This window comes from Salvelinus sp. IW2-2015, linkage group LG23 (assembly GCF_002910315.2).
Source record: "Salvelinus sp. IW2-2015 linkage group LG23, ASM291031v2, whole genome shotgun sequence".
Lineage (NCBI taxonomy): Eukaryota > Metazoa > Chordata > Actinopteri > Salmoniformes > Salmonidae > Salvelinus > Salvelinus sp. IW2-2015.
The window spans coordinates 48,115,464-48,134,788 of NC_036863.1; the positions used below are offsets into that span (position 1 = coordinate 48,115,464).

The 19,325-nt window shown below is 40.4% G+C and overlaps 1 protein-coding gene across 1 annotated transcript; it reads left to right on the forward strand.

The window, feature by feature from the left end:
• Positions 1-1,213: 1,213 nt before the first annotated feature.
• On the forward strand, positions 1,214-18,545 carry LOC111950868 (protein NipSnap homolog 2). Its single transcript, XM_023968786.2, has 10 exons — positions 1,214-1,382; positions 14,466-14,605; positions 14,774-14,819; positions 14,978-15,072; positions 15,382-15,452; positions 15,686-15,826; positions 15,917-15,948; positions 16,543-16,637; positions 17,849-17,932; positions 18,059-18,545. Exons 1-10 carry the CDS (start codon positions 1,291-1,293, stop codon positions 18,121-18,123), a joined length of 861 nt encoding a protein of 286 aa, XP_023824554.1. The 5' UTR covers positions 1,214-1,290; the 3' UTR covers positions 18,124-18,545.
• The last annotated feature ends 780 nt before the right edge of the window (positions 18,546-19,325 follow it).

Genomic DNA, 19,325 nt, shown 5'->3' on the forward strand with positions numbered 1-19,325 from the left:
GCGTATGGTTCTGCAGCCCGGACATCATTGGAAAGGCTAGATGTCATATAGGGACAAGGACTCAGAATATGTAGTGGGGCGTTTTGGACGTCCCCAGTGGCTGCACTACAGGTGGAGATGGGGGATATGCCATTGCAGATTAGGAGAAAGCAGCTGGCAATTAATTATTGGGTCAACCTACAGGGACACGGGGTCTCATTTACAGGCATGCTGGAAACATGAACGAAGACAGAACACAAGCTTTGGGTGGGTGGGTAATACCAACGGTAGCTATTCCTGTAAATCCACCATGGCTACTCCCGACCTCCAATAGTTGGTCTAGAAGTGTTGGAGAGACTAGAGAAAGATAGGGTGTTGATCCATCTGATTAGTTCAAGAGATGTCTGGATACTGTGCATCAGGATTTTGTGGCCATTTTTTAAATGTATCCTTTATTTAACTAGGCAAGTCAGTTAACATTTACATTTTACATTTAGCAGACGCTCTTATCCAGAGCGACTTACAAATTGGAAAGTTCATACATATTCATCCTGGTCCCCCCGTGGGGAATGAACCCACAACCCTGGCGTTGCARGTGCCATGCTCTACCAACTGAGCCACACGGGACTACACGGGAACAAATTCTTATTTGCAATGACGGCCTAGGGACAGTGGGTTAACTGCCTTGTTCAGGGGCAGAACGGCAGTTTTTTCCTTGTCAGCTCGGGGATCCGATCTAGCAACCTTTCGGTTACTGGCCCAACACGCTAACCACTAGGCTACCTGCCACCCCATTTACACAGATGGTTCAAAAGATCCAAGGACAGGACGTACTGGGTCAGCATTTGCAGTGCAGGAATGTGGTGTGAAAATCAGGAAATGTGATAGGAAAGCATCCAACAGGAAAGTGTGAGTATTGCCAGGAAACAGAGACCGTGGAGCATGAATTGCTACAGTGTGGGCAGAACCATAGGGAAAGCGAGAGTCTTAGATCTAGTATGAGGGAGAAGGGGATACAGGAAATTAGTTTAAAGAGTATATTGAGTAGAACGTTATTAGATATAGTCTCAAATATTGTGTTATATTTTTTAAGAGCAACAGGGCTGGCAGGTAGGATTTAGTTTCTCCCTGTCGCCGGCCCACACTCCAGTACAGTAGGTGACGGTAATGCACCATAACGTTGGATGCCACCGCCGATAAACACCACCGAAGAAGAACAAGAAGAAGAAGAAGAAGAAGAAGAAGAAGAAGACGACGACGAAAAACTAATCCTCTCTGGTTATAGCAAGTATTCAATCAAGCCAGGAAAAGATGGCAAACCGAGTCCTTCATAAGGTGGGCAACGGCCTAAAACAGATGAGAAACGGAGTCCAGACGAACGGACAAGTCATACTTACAATCAGGTTAGTTGGATATTTGTATGAGAAAAGTAAGTTTGAAAGTGAATATGCATTTGATCGTTAACAACTCTTTGCACTTCCCACTAAGCCAGTGCTATAGTGCTAACTTTGTTAGCTAGCCATCTAACTTTAACGGAAACTGTTTACATTTTAAGAATCAACCGGAAGCAAACGGAACGAAACAGGGAGGGACCTACCTTAATTTACCCAATAGAAACTCTCGTTTTCGTTGCAAAACGTTTTCCGTTTGGAGGAAGCAGTTTCTGTTTCAAAACTTTTTGCAACAGAATTGGCGTAATGAATATACCTGAATGACCCTGGAATGCGAAGGAAAGCCAGCTAACTAAAAGGCTAAGCTAGGAGCTTAACACTTAAAGGTTGTTCATGACTTGGTAGGACATTTCTACAAAACTATTGCAAATAACTTGCAGCGTATCGACACTTAAATGTGTTTTGCACAGTTTATATATAATACTTGTCCTATCTTTGCAAATCAGTGCACATGACAACTATTTGCAGAACATTTGCCCTTGGAATTGCACTGCAGGTTAGTTGGCTGCGTATTAGTACATTTGTAGGATACAAGGGAAGTTCAATTAACATCTCTTTCAAGGTCATAAACAGTGTTGGGGAACGTTACTTTTAAAAGCAACTCATTAGTTTGTTACTGGCATTGAAAGTAACGTTAGTCATTACTTTTGCGTTACCAAAAACAGAAAACCCTCTGAAAATGCCTTGCGTGTGATGGTCTTTTTATGCCAAGTAGAGGGCGCACACTACCTTAGAATGACTTGCCTACTTAGTACCAGAGGTGTGGACTCGAGTCACATGACTTAGACTCACACGTTTGATGACTTGAGGCTCTGGTCCAAACACTTAAGACTGACCTTATCCCCTCAGCCCTCAAATTAAGTGGACACTTCTGATGACGTCTCATGACATCTGAGGAGTATACACTTGCAGGGCYAGGGAGGGAGGAAGGAATTATAATACAATTTAAAAAATAAATAATTAACAAATATCAACAAGCAAAAGAGGAATAGTCACATGCAAACAAGCATAATAACAAACTATTTACATTGCCAGGAATCCTAAACAAACAAATCATATTCATTAATTAATAATACAAGTTTTAATTACCTTTTGTTTTAAATTTTAGTTAAAGTAGTGCCATATTGTTTAAATTCATTTATAAAGTGAAAAAAGTTAGGTTTTGAATTAGACCATTTGTGAATATGAAAAGTACCTATTATTAGCAGTTGAATTAAATATACTCATCTTTATCTATGTCAGAATTTCTAAAATAAATAATTATATCAAAACTATTAAATAGTACAACCGGTCCTATTTTTTTTGTAACAAAATTCTGCATGTCAATCCCAAAAATTGTACTATAAATACAGGCAAAAACAAATGCAAAATGGTCTCCTTCTCCATTCCACAGAAATCACATTTAGTCAATATTCAGCGTGAATATTTCCGAAACATGTTTCACGGGATAAATTCTATGTAACATTTTAAATTAAACTTCCTTTACCTTGTTACWGATACAATGTTTCTTAGCAATTTTCCATGTTTTCCRCCATTGTATATCACCATAGATATTTGACCAAAATAATCTTGCTGAGGGAATTGTAGTATCACAAACAATATTCCTAGTCTGTTTATTACTTCATTTATCTTTGATGTTAATATTGCCAATGAATATATTTTCATGTAAATCTGTTACTTACATCAACCACAGAGGAATTTAAAAGAGACAACCCCCCCTTGGAATCGCATCAAAAACAATTGCATATTATTTCGGAGTTATTGGAGTTTTAAACTTATCAAGAAATCCCCATATGAGAGTACATATCCATCCTCATTCAGTAACTGACCAACCAAAATAATTTTATTCTCAAACCAGTTACAAAAAAGAGAATGACTGTTAAATTGCATATCTTTGTTGTTCCATAGAAAGTATCTGTGAGGGGGGAAAAAAATATATGCTAACATCCAAGCTAAAATTGCCTGCTTATGGAATTTGGCCAATTTTACTGGGATTTTATCAACATCAAAATTACATCGAAGCAAAAATTCTATACCACCAACAGAGTCCAATAAATACTCAGGGAAGACATTCCAAATACTGTTCTGGTTCTTAATATACTTCAGAATCCAATGCATTTTGAAAGTATTATTTAGAGTATTGAAATCTAAAACCTCAAGACCTTGTTCTTGGGTATTAGTGAGAACATCTTTCCGTAGATAGTGAGGCTTGTTCCTCCAAATAAAATGATAAAGAATCTTATCGAAGTCCTTTACAATTTTAGGGGGTAATTGAAGTGATAACGAGACATAAACCGATCTGGATAACCCTTCAGCTTTGGACAATAAAACCCAACTGTGTAACGTAATATCTCTCAGCAACCAGAGGTTAAATTTCTTTTGTGTTTTCTCAATAATGGGGTTAAAGTTTAATTCACTCTTAAAAAAAAAAAAAAAGAATCCTTGCATATAAAAATTTCAAGTTAAGTAACCTTATCTTTTAATTGGGATACCATATACTTCCTATAAAACGCAGTCCTTGAGTGGAAATAAGACTGACTTATTGATATACATTTTCAAACTAAGGAAAAGTCTTCAATACAGGAAACTGCTTTAGAAACCTCATTCCTGTCTCTTAGAAATATGGTGGTATCATCAGCCAGTTGACATAGTTTAAATTCATTGCCAAGTGCTGAAACACCTTGAACATTCCCTTTCTTGATATGAAGGGCCATCATTTGAGTAACAAATAAAAATTGACTAATTGGGCAGCCCTGCCTAATGCCACGGCCAATATTAAATCTTTGGGATGTCCCGTGAGCTAATTTTACAGAGCTAGTACAACCACTATATAAAGTTTGGACTGCTTTCAAACAAAAAAAAGTCACCAAACCCCKAAAAATATAATGCTTTGAACATAAACTCATGTTCTACAGTGTCAAAAGCTTTATAAAAAAATCAACAAACATAAGAAAACTATCATCAAGGATGAAGTCATTATAGTCAATCATATCTAAGATCAACCTGATATTATTACTAATGTGTAATAAAACCAGATTGTTCTTCATCAATTATATGATGCAAGCCTTGTTTCAACCTCTTAGCAAATACCAGGGCAAATCATTTCCCATCATTATTCAACAGGCTAATGGGTCTCCAGTTGTCTATATAAAGAGTATCCTTATTAGGTATGGGAATCAAAGTAAATACACCTTGCTTTAAGGAAGCCGGTAACTCCCCTTTTTCTATTGATTCTTGAAACATAGCAAGAATGAAATGAATCAATTTATCATTGAATGCTTTATAAAACTCGCTTATTAAACCATAATTTCCAGGGGACCTATTGTCCTTAAGGCTTTTAATACAGTCTTTTATCTCAATTTCAAATAACTCATCACAAAAATCCCTGAAATCATTATTTATCTTCTTAGCAGTGTTTGCTACATTGTCTAAGAAAAMATTCATATTGGAAGTAGACTGAGCTGATGTATACAGATTCTGATAAAACTGGGCAACATGCTGAGAGATTTCTTTTGGATTTTCATTGGGAGTATTATTAATCATTCTTTTACATATGGAAGTCTTTTTGCCTGCCCTTTTTCTAAATTAAAGAATTATTTGGTATTTTTCTCTCCCTCTTCCATCCATTTTCGTCTTGATCTTACAAACGCTCCCCGGGCCTTTTCCTCGTAGATACAGTCTAACTGCATTTGCAATGATGATAGCTCCAGTAATTCCTGATTAGTTAGTTCACTMTTTTTAGTATAYTCCATTATTCCCTTTATGATGTCATATTCTTTCTCTCTTGGCACGAGCAATTTCTTTCCCCATTGAAATAGCCAAAAGCCTTAATCAAATTTCATTAGCTCCCAGTAACTTCCAAACGTATTCATAACCCAGTCACAATTCCAGTATTTATCATTAATTCCTGCTACTTCCTTCTTAAATACTTCATTCTCTAGTAAAGTCGTGTTCATTTTCCAGTAACCTTTACTATTTTTTTTGTTGACAACCCATGCATATTTATCTTTATTGAGATCCCTTTGTGGTTTGTTAAAATCGATGGTTCAATCGAGACTGTATTGTCAGCCATATCTTCAGATATCAGCCAGAAATCAATACTGGATTGTACAGATAAATCTTGGGACAGATAAAATCTCCACCCCATATTACTTTGGCCAATTGAAATTTAGACATAATTTTACTTATTTTCCTCTCAATGTCTCTAAATAAAATACAGTTACTTGACTTGTTATTGGAAGCATAACTATTTACAACAATTAATTGTATGTACAACAATTAATTGTAATAGTATAATCCATCTCCCTGATGACTCAATATATGACCCTTAAAGTTGCCTTTTAATATAGCGACACCTGCTGACCGTTTTGTACCAAATATCATTCCCCCATTGACACTTCCAAAACGCAGTATCTGTGGAACAGGCATGAGTTTCTTGAATTAAATAAAAGTCGGCACCCTTACAATAAAAAAAAAAGATTTCCTTTTCAAAATATTACGGATTCCCCTGGCGTTAGTAAAATGTCAATTTCTGTTTTTTCTATTATCACAGTGACTATATGAAGAATATTAAACTTGTATACGTTCACATGAATCAGGGTCTCACAAAAAGAATAGTTCTTACTAGTTGCAAATAAAAACAGTCCCTTGCACCACGCAAGTGGTTGACCTACATTTTATATATATATATATACACACACACACGCACACAKAATTGCAAATAACATTGTACCGTAGATTGGTAAAATGGTTTTTACTTCCTCAGCATTGAAATCAATCGCTTTCTTCAGATTAACGATACTGATAGTGTTCTTTTTCACCAAATCTTTGATTRTAGCTGTGAGGATGTTGTCCTGTAGCTGGCTCATTGATGGTTCACTTCTCAGCTTCTTTGGAAGTTGCTCCTTGGTTGGGGTATTTGGGTATGAATCGCATTCACCCCCCTTTTTTACACTGCAAGCATATGAGTGAGTTTCAACAATGCCTCTTTTCTCCTTGGAAGTTTCAACATCCATTATCTCAGCAACAGTTTGGTCATGTCCTGATTACATGCTACTAGCTATGAAGACGTTAGCAGGCTAACTTAACTACACACGCTGACACTTTTTGATAGCTAGCTTGTTTGTTGGAAATCGTCAAATATATTTCAGTGGTTTGATTAATTACAAAATTATTCAAAATAGCTACATTGTATGGTTATCATTTTTTGTGAAAAACAAATTGCAACTGCAGCCTTAAACTAAAAACTTTGTGAGAAAACCCTAAAATTGTTCCTCAGCTAGAAATTTTACACCCTCTCATGCCGCCATCTTGAGCCCCCCCAGGAATGATCTTTAAATGGACCACCTTGGCCGGAGAGTTGTCATTCYTCATCCCGCGATTGTTTTCAGCCACCGGTAGCTTGTGGAGGCTTTATATGCGCTACAGTCAATTATGAGTGCATGTCTACTTATATTTAATATATCATTATTAATATATACCTACTGTAAGTTAGATAATTAATTTGCTAYCTATCAAACGTTAGCCTGCCTAGCTGGGACTTCTGACGAAGGAAAATGTTTTATTTCTACATTTTCCAAAAGATAACCAAACAAAAACATTTGTTTTTACTAACACTTGTATGTTGACTTCTCCATTTGATGTTAAGTTTTTGTGGAATTTTCTTAGCGGCTGTACAATCGTCGCGAATTGAATTATGGGTAGTTTCGGGCCCCGGAGTGAACATAATTGTACACTCGCAAAGCCGACTAAAAACGAGGGCCTGAGGAGCTTACGTTGCAATCTTCCCTTGCTTGGCTAATCATTTGGACCACCCTCCAAGATGGCGGTGGGGATTCCCCCAAGGGCATAAGGCGAGGTTAAGTGGACGAGGGTGTGTCTTTTAAGTGTTTGGACCGCAGCCTGACTTGGTATAAAATAACTTGAGACTTGACTTCGACTTGGAGACTCTGGGCTCAACTTTGATTTGAGACTGATGACTTGAAAGGATCTGTCATGTTTTGTCACTCATTTTGTGGCAAAGAGTCTCCGTGGATTAGGCTACTCTCACTCAGCCACAGACAGTATCACAATTGCAAACAACTGATTGGCTCGTGAAACACACACACACGGCCCTCTGATTGGGCCAACTGTCAGCCAACACAGGTCGAGTGGGCTAGTGCAGCGAGAAGGTTTTGGCGGTTTTGCAATTTCACGAGTMTGAAATTGAATGGAACTCCCTTCCATATTGCTCAAATGAACAGCAAACCTGGTTTCAAAAAACAGATAAAGCAACACCTCACGGCACAACGCCTCTCCCCTATTTGACCTAAGTTGTTAGTGTATGTTTTCATATGTAGGCTACGTGTGCCATTTTTAAATTGATGTAGTTATGTCCTTGAGCTATTCTTGTCTAATAATGTTCTGTGTTATGTCATGTTTGGTGTGGACCTTGCGCAACAGCTAATGGGGATCCTAATAAAATACCAAGTAGGGTCTGAATACTTAAGTTAATGTGTATTCTCAGTTTTGTATTTGTAATACATTTGCAAGCATTCCTGTTTCGATCATTCTAGAATGGAAACGCTTGCTTAGGTGCCACCTCCGGAGAATGACGCCGGCTACTTGTAGATTAGTTGGTTGGTTGTTGAGCAACAAAACCGACGCGTGCACAACTTTGGGGCAAAACCGTGTTGGCTTAGATTGTTGACATGTAAAACTATATTTTGTCTCCATGTTTATTGAAAACCATGTATACATTTGCACAATGAGCACTTGTTGTCTCTGAAATACATCTTTACAGTTGTTGGTTATCTAGCTAGCAAATTTGAGCCATATTAGCATTGACATGGAATCAATCAAAACCCCTCAAAACAAGACATGGTATCAAGAACCAGATAAAACGAGCCACCTACGATTCCCCACATGGAAGCTTCTTGTATGTATTTATTGATTAGATAAGTATTCAACCCCCTGAGTCAATACACGTTAGAATCACCTTAGCGATTACAGCTGTGAGTCTTTCTGGTTAAGTCTCTAAGAACTTTGCAAACCTGGATTGTACAATATTTGCCCTTTTTTWAATTKTTTTAATTCTGCAAGCTCTATCAATTTTGTCGTTGATCAATGCTAGACAGCCATTTTCAAGTCTTGTCATAGAATTTTAAGCCGAAACTGTAACTAGGCCACTCTGGAACATTCAATCTCATCTTGGTAAGTGACTTGTGTATATTTGGACCTTGCGTTTTTAGGTTATTGTACTGCTGGAAGGTGGATTTGTCTGTTGGAAAGCAGACTGAACCAGGTTTCCCTCTAGGATTTTGCCTGTGCTTAGATCTATTCCGTTTTATTTATATATTCCCTAGACCTCGCTAACCTCTCTTTGTGTGGATTTCGACGAACCTTTTCCAAAATGGCGTCTACAGCTTTCCGCCATATGGTGAAACTGATTTTTTCCAGATTTGCAGCTACCCTCTTCAGAGACTACGGTGAACATTTCATCCCATGTAGGAGCTTCACCTATTTTTGCACAGTTCTGGGATAATATTGACCAGACAAATTTCCAATGTGCAAACTGTCAGCTTATTGGGGAATATTTGTCTGAGCTGACCCCTCCCTAGTGAAGTTCTCTCTTCCCTCCCATCTCACCCGCCCTTCCAATCCTGCCTTCCCCACCCTTCTTGGAGAATAAAGGCGCAAGTTAGCTGCATCCCAGTGGAGGCACACACTGTAAGCCCAGCGGTCTTTGGTGAATGGGGCTGAAATGGCTTTGGGGGATCCCATCCTGCTGACCGAGAGTCTCGCCCACCTGCCTTGAGATTCCGGCTCCTTCATCCTCTACCCTGTCTCCTGAGGATCCAGCTCTGGGTTTTCTAACACAGGCCCGTACCCCCCGGGCTCCCTCTCACATCAGGCCGCGAGGTTGTCTGAGGCTCCCCCCCCTTCTCGGAGGGCTTCTATTGATGTGTCCTCTGTCTCCCATCGGTCCTCAAGGAGGCTCAAAAGGCTGGACGTCCACGGCCACTCACCTTCCTGCAGTCATCATCATTGGTAGCTCCATGGTGAGGCACATCTCAGTTCCTGGTGCAAAAATCCCTGTGCTACCCGGGGTCTACGGTTAAGGATATCACAGGATTTCTTCTGTCCGTCCTACATCCAAGGGCTGCTGCTGTCCTAGTGAATGTGGGATCAAATTATATCAAAAAGGTTCAATCTGAGCTAAGGAAACAGAATTTTATAGAACTGATCAACACCCTGAAAGGCTCTGAAAAGCAGCCGGGACAGTCTTGAAGGAGTTCCCACATATGCTGAGAACTTGTTGGCTGCTTTTCCTTCACTCTGCGGTCCAACTCATCCCAAACCATCTCAATTGGGTTCAGGTCGGGGGATTGTGGAGGCCAGGTCATCTGATGCAGCACTCCATCACTCTCTCCTTCTTGGTCAAATAGCCCTTACGCATTCTGGAGGTGTGTTTTGGGTCATTGTCCATTTGAAAACAAATGATAGTCCCACTAAGCGCAAACCAGATGGAATGGCGTATCGCTGCAGAATGCTGTGGTAGCCATGCTGGTTAAGTGTGCCTTGTATTTTAAATTGTGCCTTGTATTCTAAATAAATCACTGACCGTGCCACCAGCAAAGCTCCATCACACCTTCTCCTCCATGCTTCAAGGTGGGAACCACGCATGCGGAGATAATCCGTTCACCTACTCTGCATCTCACAAAGACACAGCGGTTGTAACCAAAAATCTCGACTTTGGACTCATCGGACCAAAAGACCGATTTCCACCGGTCTGATGTCCATTGCTTGTGTTTCTTGGGCCAAGCAAGTCTTATTATTATTGGTGACCTTTTTAGTAGTGGTTTCTTTGCAGCAATTCTTTGCGATCATGAAGGCCACGCAGTCTCCTCTGTACAGTTGATGTTGAGATGTGTCTGTTACTTGAACTCTGTGAAGCATTTTATTTGGGCTGCAATTTCTGAGTTGGTTATTCTAATGAATTTATTCTTTGCAGCAGAGGTAACTCTGGGTCTTCCTTTCCTGTGGCTGTCCTCGTGAGAGCCAGTTTCATCATAGCGCTTGATCGTTTTTGCAACTGCACTTGAAGAAACTTTCACTGAGTTCTTGATTGACTGACCTTCATGTCTTAAAGTAATGGACTGTCATTTTTTCAGCTGTTCTTGGTCTTCTACCAAATAAGACTTTCTTCTGTATACCACCCACCCCTACCATGTCACTGATTGGCTCAAACACATTAAGAAGGAAATAAATTCCACAAATTAACTTTTTTTTAAAGACACACCTATTAATTGAAATGCGTTCCAGGTGACTACCTCATGAAGCTGGTTGAGAGAATGCCAAGCGTGTGCAAAGCTTTTAAGGCAAAGGGTGGCTACTTTGAAGAATCTCAAATATAAAATATATTTTTATTTGTTTTAACACTTTTTTGGATACTACATGATTCCATGTGATTTATTTCATAGCTTTGATGTCTTCACTATTATTCTACAATGTAGAAAATAGTCAAATATAGAAACCCTTGAATGAGTAGGTGCATCCAAACTTTTGACTGGTACTGTACACACACAGTACCAGTCAAAAGTTTGGACACACCTACTCAGTCCAAGGTTTTTCTTAATTTTTACTATTATTCTACATTGTAAAATAATAGTYAAGACATCAAAGCTATGAAATAAATCACATGGAATCATGTAGTATCCAAACAAAAAAGTGTTAAACAAATAAAAATATATGGAAAATCCGTTTTTTCTTTGTTATTGTGTATTGTGTGTAGATTGGGTATTGTGTGTAGATAGAGGGGGAAACAATTTGAATACATTTTAATACGGCTGTAACGTAACAAAATGCGGAAAGTCAAGGGGTTGGAAAACTTTCTAAATGCACTGTGTCCAGTATTGTCCTAAAGCTATCTAGCACTTGCATTCAATCATCAATCTGCAAGACCCATGGTCAGATGACTTAGCTCGTTGTCTTTTGTAGGGGGGTGGGGATTTAGATCATGTTAGCTGATTAGGGGAGGGAGGGAGATTTGTGCAGTCGTCTTCATCGACTTGGCCAAGGCTTTCGGCTCTGTCAATCGCCGTATTCTTATCGGCAGACTCAACAGCCTTGGTTTCTCAAATGACTGCCTCGCCTGGTTCACCAACTACTTCTCAGATTGAGTTCAGTGTGTCAAATCGGAGGGCCTGTTGTCCTGACCTCTGGCAGTCTCTATGGGGGTACCACGGTTCAGTTCTCGGGACGACTCTTTTTCTCTGTCTATATCAATGATGTCGCTCTTGCTGCGGGTGATTCCTTGATCCACCACTACGCAGACAACACCATTCTGTATACATCTGGCCCTTCTTTGGACACTGTGTTAACAAACCTCCAAACGAGCTTCAATGCCATTACAGCTCTCCTTCCGTGGCCTCCAACTGCTCTTAAACGCTAGTAAAACTAAATGCATGCTCTTCAACCGATCGCTGCCCACGCCCGCCCGACTAGCATCACTACTCTGGACGGTTCTGACTTGGAATATGTGGACAACTACAAATACCTAGGTGTCTGGCTAGACTGGAAACTCTCCTTCCAGACTCCTATTAAGTATCTCCAGTCCAAAATTTAAATCTAGAATCAGCTTCCTATTTCGCAGCAAAGCCTCCTTCACTCACGCTGCCAAACATACCCTCGTAAAACTGACCATCCTACCGATCCTCGACTTCGGCGATGTCATTTACAAAATAGCCTCCAACACTTTACTCAGCCAAATGGATGCAGTCTATCGCAGTGCCCTCCGTTTTGTCACCAAAGCCCCATATACCACCCACTACTGCGACTTATATGCACTTGTTGGCTGGCCCTCGCTACATATTCGTCGCCAGACCCACTGGCTCCAGGTCATCTATAAGTCTTTGGTAGGTAAAGCCCCGCCTTATCTCAGCTCACTGGTCACCATAACACCCACCCGTAGCACGCGCTCCAGCAGGTATATCTCACTGGTCATCCCCAAAGCCAACACCCCCTTTGGCCGCCTTTCCTTCCAGTTCTCTGCTGCCAATGACTGGAACGAATTGCAAAAATCGCTGAAGTTTGAGACATATCTCCCTCACTAACTTTAAGCARCAGCTATCTGAGCAGCTTACCGACCGCTGCAACTGTACACATCCCATCCAATCTACCTACCTCATTCATCCCCATATTGTTTTTATTTACTTTTTTTTGCTCTTTTGCACAACAGTATTTCTACTTGCACATCTATCACTCCAGTGTTAATTTGCTAAATTGTAATTACTTCACTACTACGGTCTATTTATTGCCTTACCTCCTTGCTCCATTTGCACACACAGTATATAGATTTTTCTATTGTATTATTGACTGTACTTTTGTTTATCCCATGTGTAACTCCGTGTTGTTTGTGTCGCACTGCTTTGCTTTATCTTGGCCAGGTCTCAGTTGTAAATGAGAACTTGTTCTCAACTGGCCTACCTGGTCAAATAAAATATTTCATCAATCCCTCAGGGGCCAGATTGTTTCACAGTTCATTGTGTGCAACATTCTGGCCCCTGTTTGTCAGACTGATGGATAATCAGACAGGATAGAGGAAATAAGTTCATAGATGACCAGCAGAGAGAGATTTGAACCGTAAAGGCTATATATGATACACACACACACACACACACTGCAAGACCCATGTTCAGGTGACTTAGCTGGTTGTCTTTTGTAGGGGGGGTGGGGATTTAGATAATGTTAGCCGATTAGGAGGGAGATTTCAGTCACTAAGCCTCTCGTGACAGTCTGAACATAAGTTAGACCACTAATTATTTTCCTATTGTAGTTTTCTTTTATTCAGGTAGCAGCTTGACAGTGCAGCAAGGTGTGCAGATAAGATCTTTAATGTAACGTCAACAAACTCCTTGGCTCTCTTGCCCCACCAAGACGGTAGCTGAACCTGTGTGTCTCGTGCGCCTTGGTTTTTTTTGTTTATTTTTGCTTTTTAATTTCAAATACTCCAGTAATTGTTTTATATCGACAACATGTTACCTGGTCATAGAGGATATTTTCTATCTTTTCGTTTGTCGGAGAAAGCAAACCTCAATCGTTCCGGTGCCAATGCTGAAAGCTCCTCCACCACGCACCTGTCTGGTTGAAAGCCTCCCCTCTTACCCGGGCCTGCTTCCCACCTGTTTGGTACAGGTGTCCCTGCCACTTACCTCTTACTCCCCCGAGTTTCGCTCACCTCCAGCACACATTTCATGCACACACCGTGGTCTCTGATCCTAATTTTACCTTTAGCCTGTGGACATGTGGACTTTTACACAGGAACTTGTATGAATTTGTATTAATTGGCTGTATTGTTATTTTATTGTAGATTATTTATTGTAGCTCAGGCCTATCTGTTATTAGTGCAACCTCATAGGCCTAATATTTTAGACTGGAGTCTTAAACGTAATTTCTTTTATTTTTCTCACAACACACGATAACATACGCACATCTACACATGGATTTTGTCTTATAGATATGTGGTAGTAGGCCTGAGGGCCCCTATTTGTTGTGAATGTAATGTAAAAAAAAAAATAAAAAAAAAATAAATAAGTGTCACTACCTTAATTTTGCTGGAACCGAGGAAGAGTAGCTGCTTCCAAGCTAATGGGGATCCATAATACACATACCTTGGAAGGAAATTCCATAGAGCAAGTCAAAACTTACAACTGTTTGGGTGGATGAGAAGCCGAGCTTCACTAATCATGTTGAGAACCTGGTAAAGAAACTCAAATTGAGAATAGGTTTATTACCAGCCAATAACTTTATTACGAACCCAAACTGTCTGACACATTACTGTGATCTCTAGTGCTTTTGGCTGGTCTTTGTTGACTCTGCTTATCCTTAATTAAACATTGGTATACTATGAGTGTGTGTGTGTGTGTGTGTATATATGGCTATTTTGGGAAAACTGCTGCGGTCTTATTTGGGCATCTCAATGAGACCATCCTGGATAAGTAAAGGTTAAATAAAAATAAATGATGGTGTCCTAATGCTGTCTCACGTCTTGTCCAGGAGTCTATCAGCGTCCACCAATAGGAACCGCGAGGACAGCTGGTTCAAGTCTCTGTTCGTCAGGAAGGTCGACCCCAGAAAGGATGCCCACTCTCAACTACTGGCTAAGAAGGAAGACACCAACCTCTACAAAATACAGTGTAGGTTCTCACACACACACACTCAAGGGTTTGGTCGTGACGCCTGTGCGTCTACATTACAATGGCCTCATTGTGTTTTTTTAACGTGGGTTAAAAGGTGTCAGACTTTTTCCTCAGGCCACTGCCACACTGTTACATGCTGGATTACCTCTTTCTCTTCTCTTACAGTTCACAATGTCAAGCCCGAGTGCCTTGATGCTTACAACAAACTTTGGTAAGGTACACCTACCTCCAATCAAACACTCGGAACAGCAGCATTGTTCGACAATGGAGAGTCTAAATGCTTTCGAAGATGTGTGTAAAAAGATTAGTACAGCGTCACCAAGATTCTGAATGATTATTTAATTTTTGTTTTGTTATGCGTGTCCTCAGTGAGGAGGTTCTGCCCTCCATCAACGCTGACTCTCATTACCCCTGTGAGCTGATTGGCACCTGGAACACATGGTATGGAGAGCAGGACCAGGCAGGTAAGGACACACTCATATACATGCACGCACACACACACACACTCTCACCTGGTAGCCTAGTGGTTAGCGCGTTGGGCCAGTAACCGAAAGGTTGCTGGATCGAATCCCTGAGCTGACAAGGTAAAAATCTGTCATTCTGTTCCTGAGCAAGGCAGTTAACCCACTGTTCCCCAGGCGCCTAAGATGTGGATGTCGATTTAAGGCAGCTTCCGCACCTCTCCGATTCAGAGGGGTTGGATTAAATGCGGAACACACATTTCAGCTGAAGGCATTCAGTTGTACAGCTGACTAGGTATCTCTGTGTTGTAGTTCACCTGTGGCGATATCAGGGAGGCTACCCAGCCCTGACAGAGGTCATGAACAAACTCCGGCAGAATAAGGTTAGTAGGAAAGTCGGCTCAGAAATGTTGCTATATAAGGTTTCTATAATGAAAAGTAAGAAATTCCTGCACAGTACTTACAATACGTATTACTTTGAAAGAAGCATTCTGCAGGAATTTCATCTTTTGAATCATGTTAGGGATGCATTACAACAAACCTGCATATGCCTCCTACCGYATTTGGGAGTTCATTTCCTTTCCAGTTCTTGAACCATTACTTGTGGTTTTTGTAGGAGTTCATGGAGTACAGGAATGAGCGGGGGAAGATGTTGCTGTCTCGTCGTAACCAGCTGCTCCTGGAGTTCAGCTTCTGGAACGAGCCCGCCCCCCGCCCAGGGCCCAACATCTATGAGCTTCGCTCATACCAACTCAGGGTTAGACTCGCGCTCTCTCTCTCTCTTTATCTCTCTCTCTTTATCTTTCTCTCACTCTATATGATGTCTAATCCTCCTCTCTTCTTTCAGCCTGGAACTATGATTGAGTGGGGAAACTACTGGTAAGGCAGTTTTCCCTCTTATTTTTCTGTAGGATTTGCATAAATATCCTCCTTTTTTAATTTGTCACTTTTCTTAGACACTGATCGAGACAACGTCACTTGGTTCCTTCCGTCATGTAGTTGATACACCTGTACGGTACCTCTGATCTGCACTTCCGTTGCATGACGTCCTGAGCATGACTGAAAATGGACGAGGGGTTGTTACGTGAAATGCAATTTTTCGATATGGCGACTATAAGTAGAATATGGCTGCTGTAATTTGTCAATTCAAACCACTGTTTGGCAGAATTGAAATGACAGAACAACAAGGTCAAATCCTTATACATGGGGGACTGAACAGCGATGCAGGAAATAGGATGATTGGAACATTGCACTGATTAAAACATAATCAATAACTCAATGGTGAAATTGTTGATTTTTTTACGTTTAAAAAAAATCTGTCTGAAGCAAGATAGTGTGTTCAGCAGACAGTATCTGTATTCTCTGTGCACTGTTGTAGTTATAAAGCACAGGATGAACAACTGCTGTCATAAGGCTGCTTGATTGGCTGCTGTGTGTCATGTGACATCAGCGTGTGTTCCGTGTCTACTGCAGGGCTCGGGCCATAGAGTTCCGTCAGCAGAACAGTGAGGCTGTGGGAGGGTTCTTCTCGCAGATCGGCAGCCTCTACATGGTACATCACCTCTGGGGTAAGACGAGACAACCACAAGGATCAAATCACATTTTATTGGTCACATAAAATAAACTTTTCAAAGTTCTTGACATTTTCCATATTGACTGACCATGTCTTAAAGTAATGATGGACTGTAGTTTCTCTTTGCTTATTTGAGCTGTTCTTGCCATAATATGGACTTGGTCTTTTACCAAATAGGGCAATCTTCTGAAATCAAATTGTATTGATCACATACACGTGTTTAGCAGATGTTATTGCGGGTGTAGTGAAATGCTTGTGTTTCTAGCAATAATATCTAACAAGTAATATATAACAATTACACAACAATACACACACATCTAAGTAAAGGAATGGAATATATAAATATATGGACGAGCAATGTCTAAGATATAGTAGAATAGAGTAATGCAAGATATGTAAACATTATTAAAGTGACTAGTGTTCCATTTATTATAGTGGCTAATTATTTCAAGATAGTGTATATAGCCTCTCTGTGCTAGAGATGGCTATTCAACAGTCTGATGGCCTTGAGATGACCCCTCTCTATCACCTCTCTACAGTTTATTTAGTGAGTTGCTTGAAGTACTTGAATTTGTCACTCTGAAATTTAAGTACGGGAATATCTTGAAAATAAGACGTATTCTCAAGTTGGTACTTCAAAAGTACTTGAATTAAAATGAGAGGAACATTTTAGAAAAATGTATTGGTCTTGCTAATTAATTTCCAGGCCGTTCACGTGCCGTTTTCCTCACATAAAAGGAACTTAAGTCTTTGACTTGCCACTGTCAGTACGAACCCTGATTTTAGGGCAGTGTTTCTTAATCCTGGGGACGCAAAGGGGTGCACTTTTTATATTTTTTGCCTTAGTTTTTTTTGCCATACCTTATTCAAATAATCAATTTATCATCAATACTTTAATAAGTAGAATCGGGTGTGTAGTACTAGGGCAAAAACTATAATGTCCACCCCTTTGGGTCCCCAGTACCAGAATTAACTAACACTGGATGACATGGAAATGTACCTGGGACACATTTTGTACCAACTCAATTATTATAGTTTCACTCTGGTGTCTCGTTTTTGAATTTGCTGTATTTTGTTGAGTTGTACATACACTGTACGTACTCAACAAAATACAGTATCAACAAAATAATGAGTCAACTATACAGCATGGACATTTTTTTTCAGTGACTTTGATATGAATCCTTTCTGTGTATTGTCTGTTTCTAGCCTACAAAGACCTCCAGTCGAGAGAAGACACCAGGAACGCAGCTTGGCAACATGAAGGCTGGGATGAGGTTGTCTATTACACAGGTCAGTTGGCTCTTTTTCTGTGCGTCTCACTCGCCCTCTGTCCATCCTTCGAGCGAAATGTATATGAAGCGCTGAAAAGTGTAGTAATATGTTGAAGTGACCCTCTTCGTTCCACTCCTCTGTCAGTTCCGCTGATCCAGCACATGGAGTCCAGAATAATGATTCCCATGAAGACCTCCCCTCTGAAGTAACCCCTGCCAGCACCCAGGGGAGATCCCGACTACCAAGCCCACCACCACACTGATATGTAGACGACGTAACTGACCAACAGTGTGCTCTCACTGTACTTCCAGGAGTTTCGGCAATGACACCAACATGCTTGACACTCCTGCTTTCACTTTGCTATCTTTGTTGTTGTCGTCTTTCCTGTTGTCGGCATCAAATGTCTTATTTCGGTTCAAATGACACGCGTGCAGAATGTAGATAGTAGGACTCTAACCAGACTTGGAGGTTTTATTATCATTAATTGTAAATGACTAGTTGGACTGTGACTCTCCCATACTGCTAGACAGGGGGACGGGATAGGAACGGTTTCTCAATGTATCACATGTGAAATCCAGTGCTTTATTAAGAGTAGTTGTACATATTGAATTAAACTTCTGATGAAAGATAAGTCTGTCTCTCAAACTCTTTGCGACGCAGATCTTCATTCAAATGGGAGAGGAATAAAGCTGTGGTCTCGGTAAATGACTTAGCGAAACAGACCTTAAACCAGGGCTCTCCAACCCTGTTCATGGAGAGCTGAAGTCCTGTAGGTTTCCGCGCCAACCATAATCTAGCGCACCTGATTTTAATAATTAGCTGGTTGATAAGCTGAAAGCGGGTTAGTTACAACTTGGGTTGGAGTGAAAATTTACAGGACAGGGTTGGAGAGCCCTGCCTTAAACCATAATATGAATTAATTTAAGTATTAGAAAAGGAGAAATATAACCTTCATTTTGACAGGAAAGTCATAGTGAGGCTTGGGTCTCTTACAGATGAGTCCTGCATAAATACATCAAACATGTACAATTACGAGAAACAGACATTTAACATAAGTCTCCCTCCGATCATTACTGTGAACTGACCAAAGGGGTACAGAACCTGTGATTTCAGAGTTGTGTAAGTAGTTCCACATAAAGGGGGCAAAAAAAACTAAAAGCAGCTTGACCCAACTATGTGGAGACCGATGAGACCTCCAGTGTTATCCAAGCATGAGACCGGGTTGGGCAATTTCTAAGTCTAAATTGAATTAATGATAATAGATACAGGAGTGCTTTGTAGATGAACACAAGAAAATACTGCTCTTACATACAAAGAGGTCCAGTCCACTCTAAAAGAGTTCTGTAACCATCACAAGTAGTAAACCTAAGGGCACAATGGAAAACGGCACTTATAATATCCCCATAATCTA

What these genes read in the sequence shown, in the direction of transcription:
- LOC111950868 (XM_023968786.2), top strand. Translation starts at nt 1,291, where the DNA reads ATGGCAAACCGAGTCCTTCATAAGGTGGGCAACGGCCTAAAACAGATG. An exon ending in ATTGAGTGGGGAAACTACTG is followed by an intron (nt 15,949 to 16,542) that starts GTAAGGCAGTTT and finishes TGTCTACTGCAG; the next exon opens with GGCTCGGGCCATAGAGTTCC. An exon ending in TGAGGTTGTCTATTACACAG is followed by an intron (nt 17,933 to 18,058) that starts GTCAGTTGGCTC and finishes CTCCTCTGTCAG; the next exon opens with TTCCGCTGATCCAGCACATG.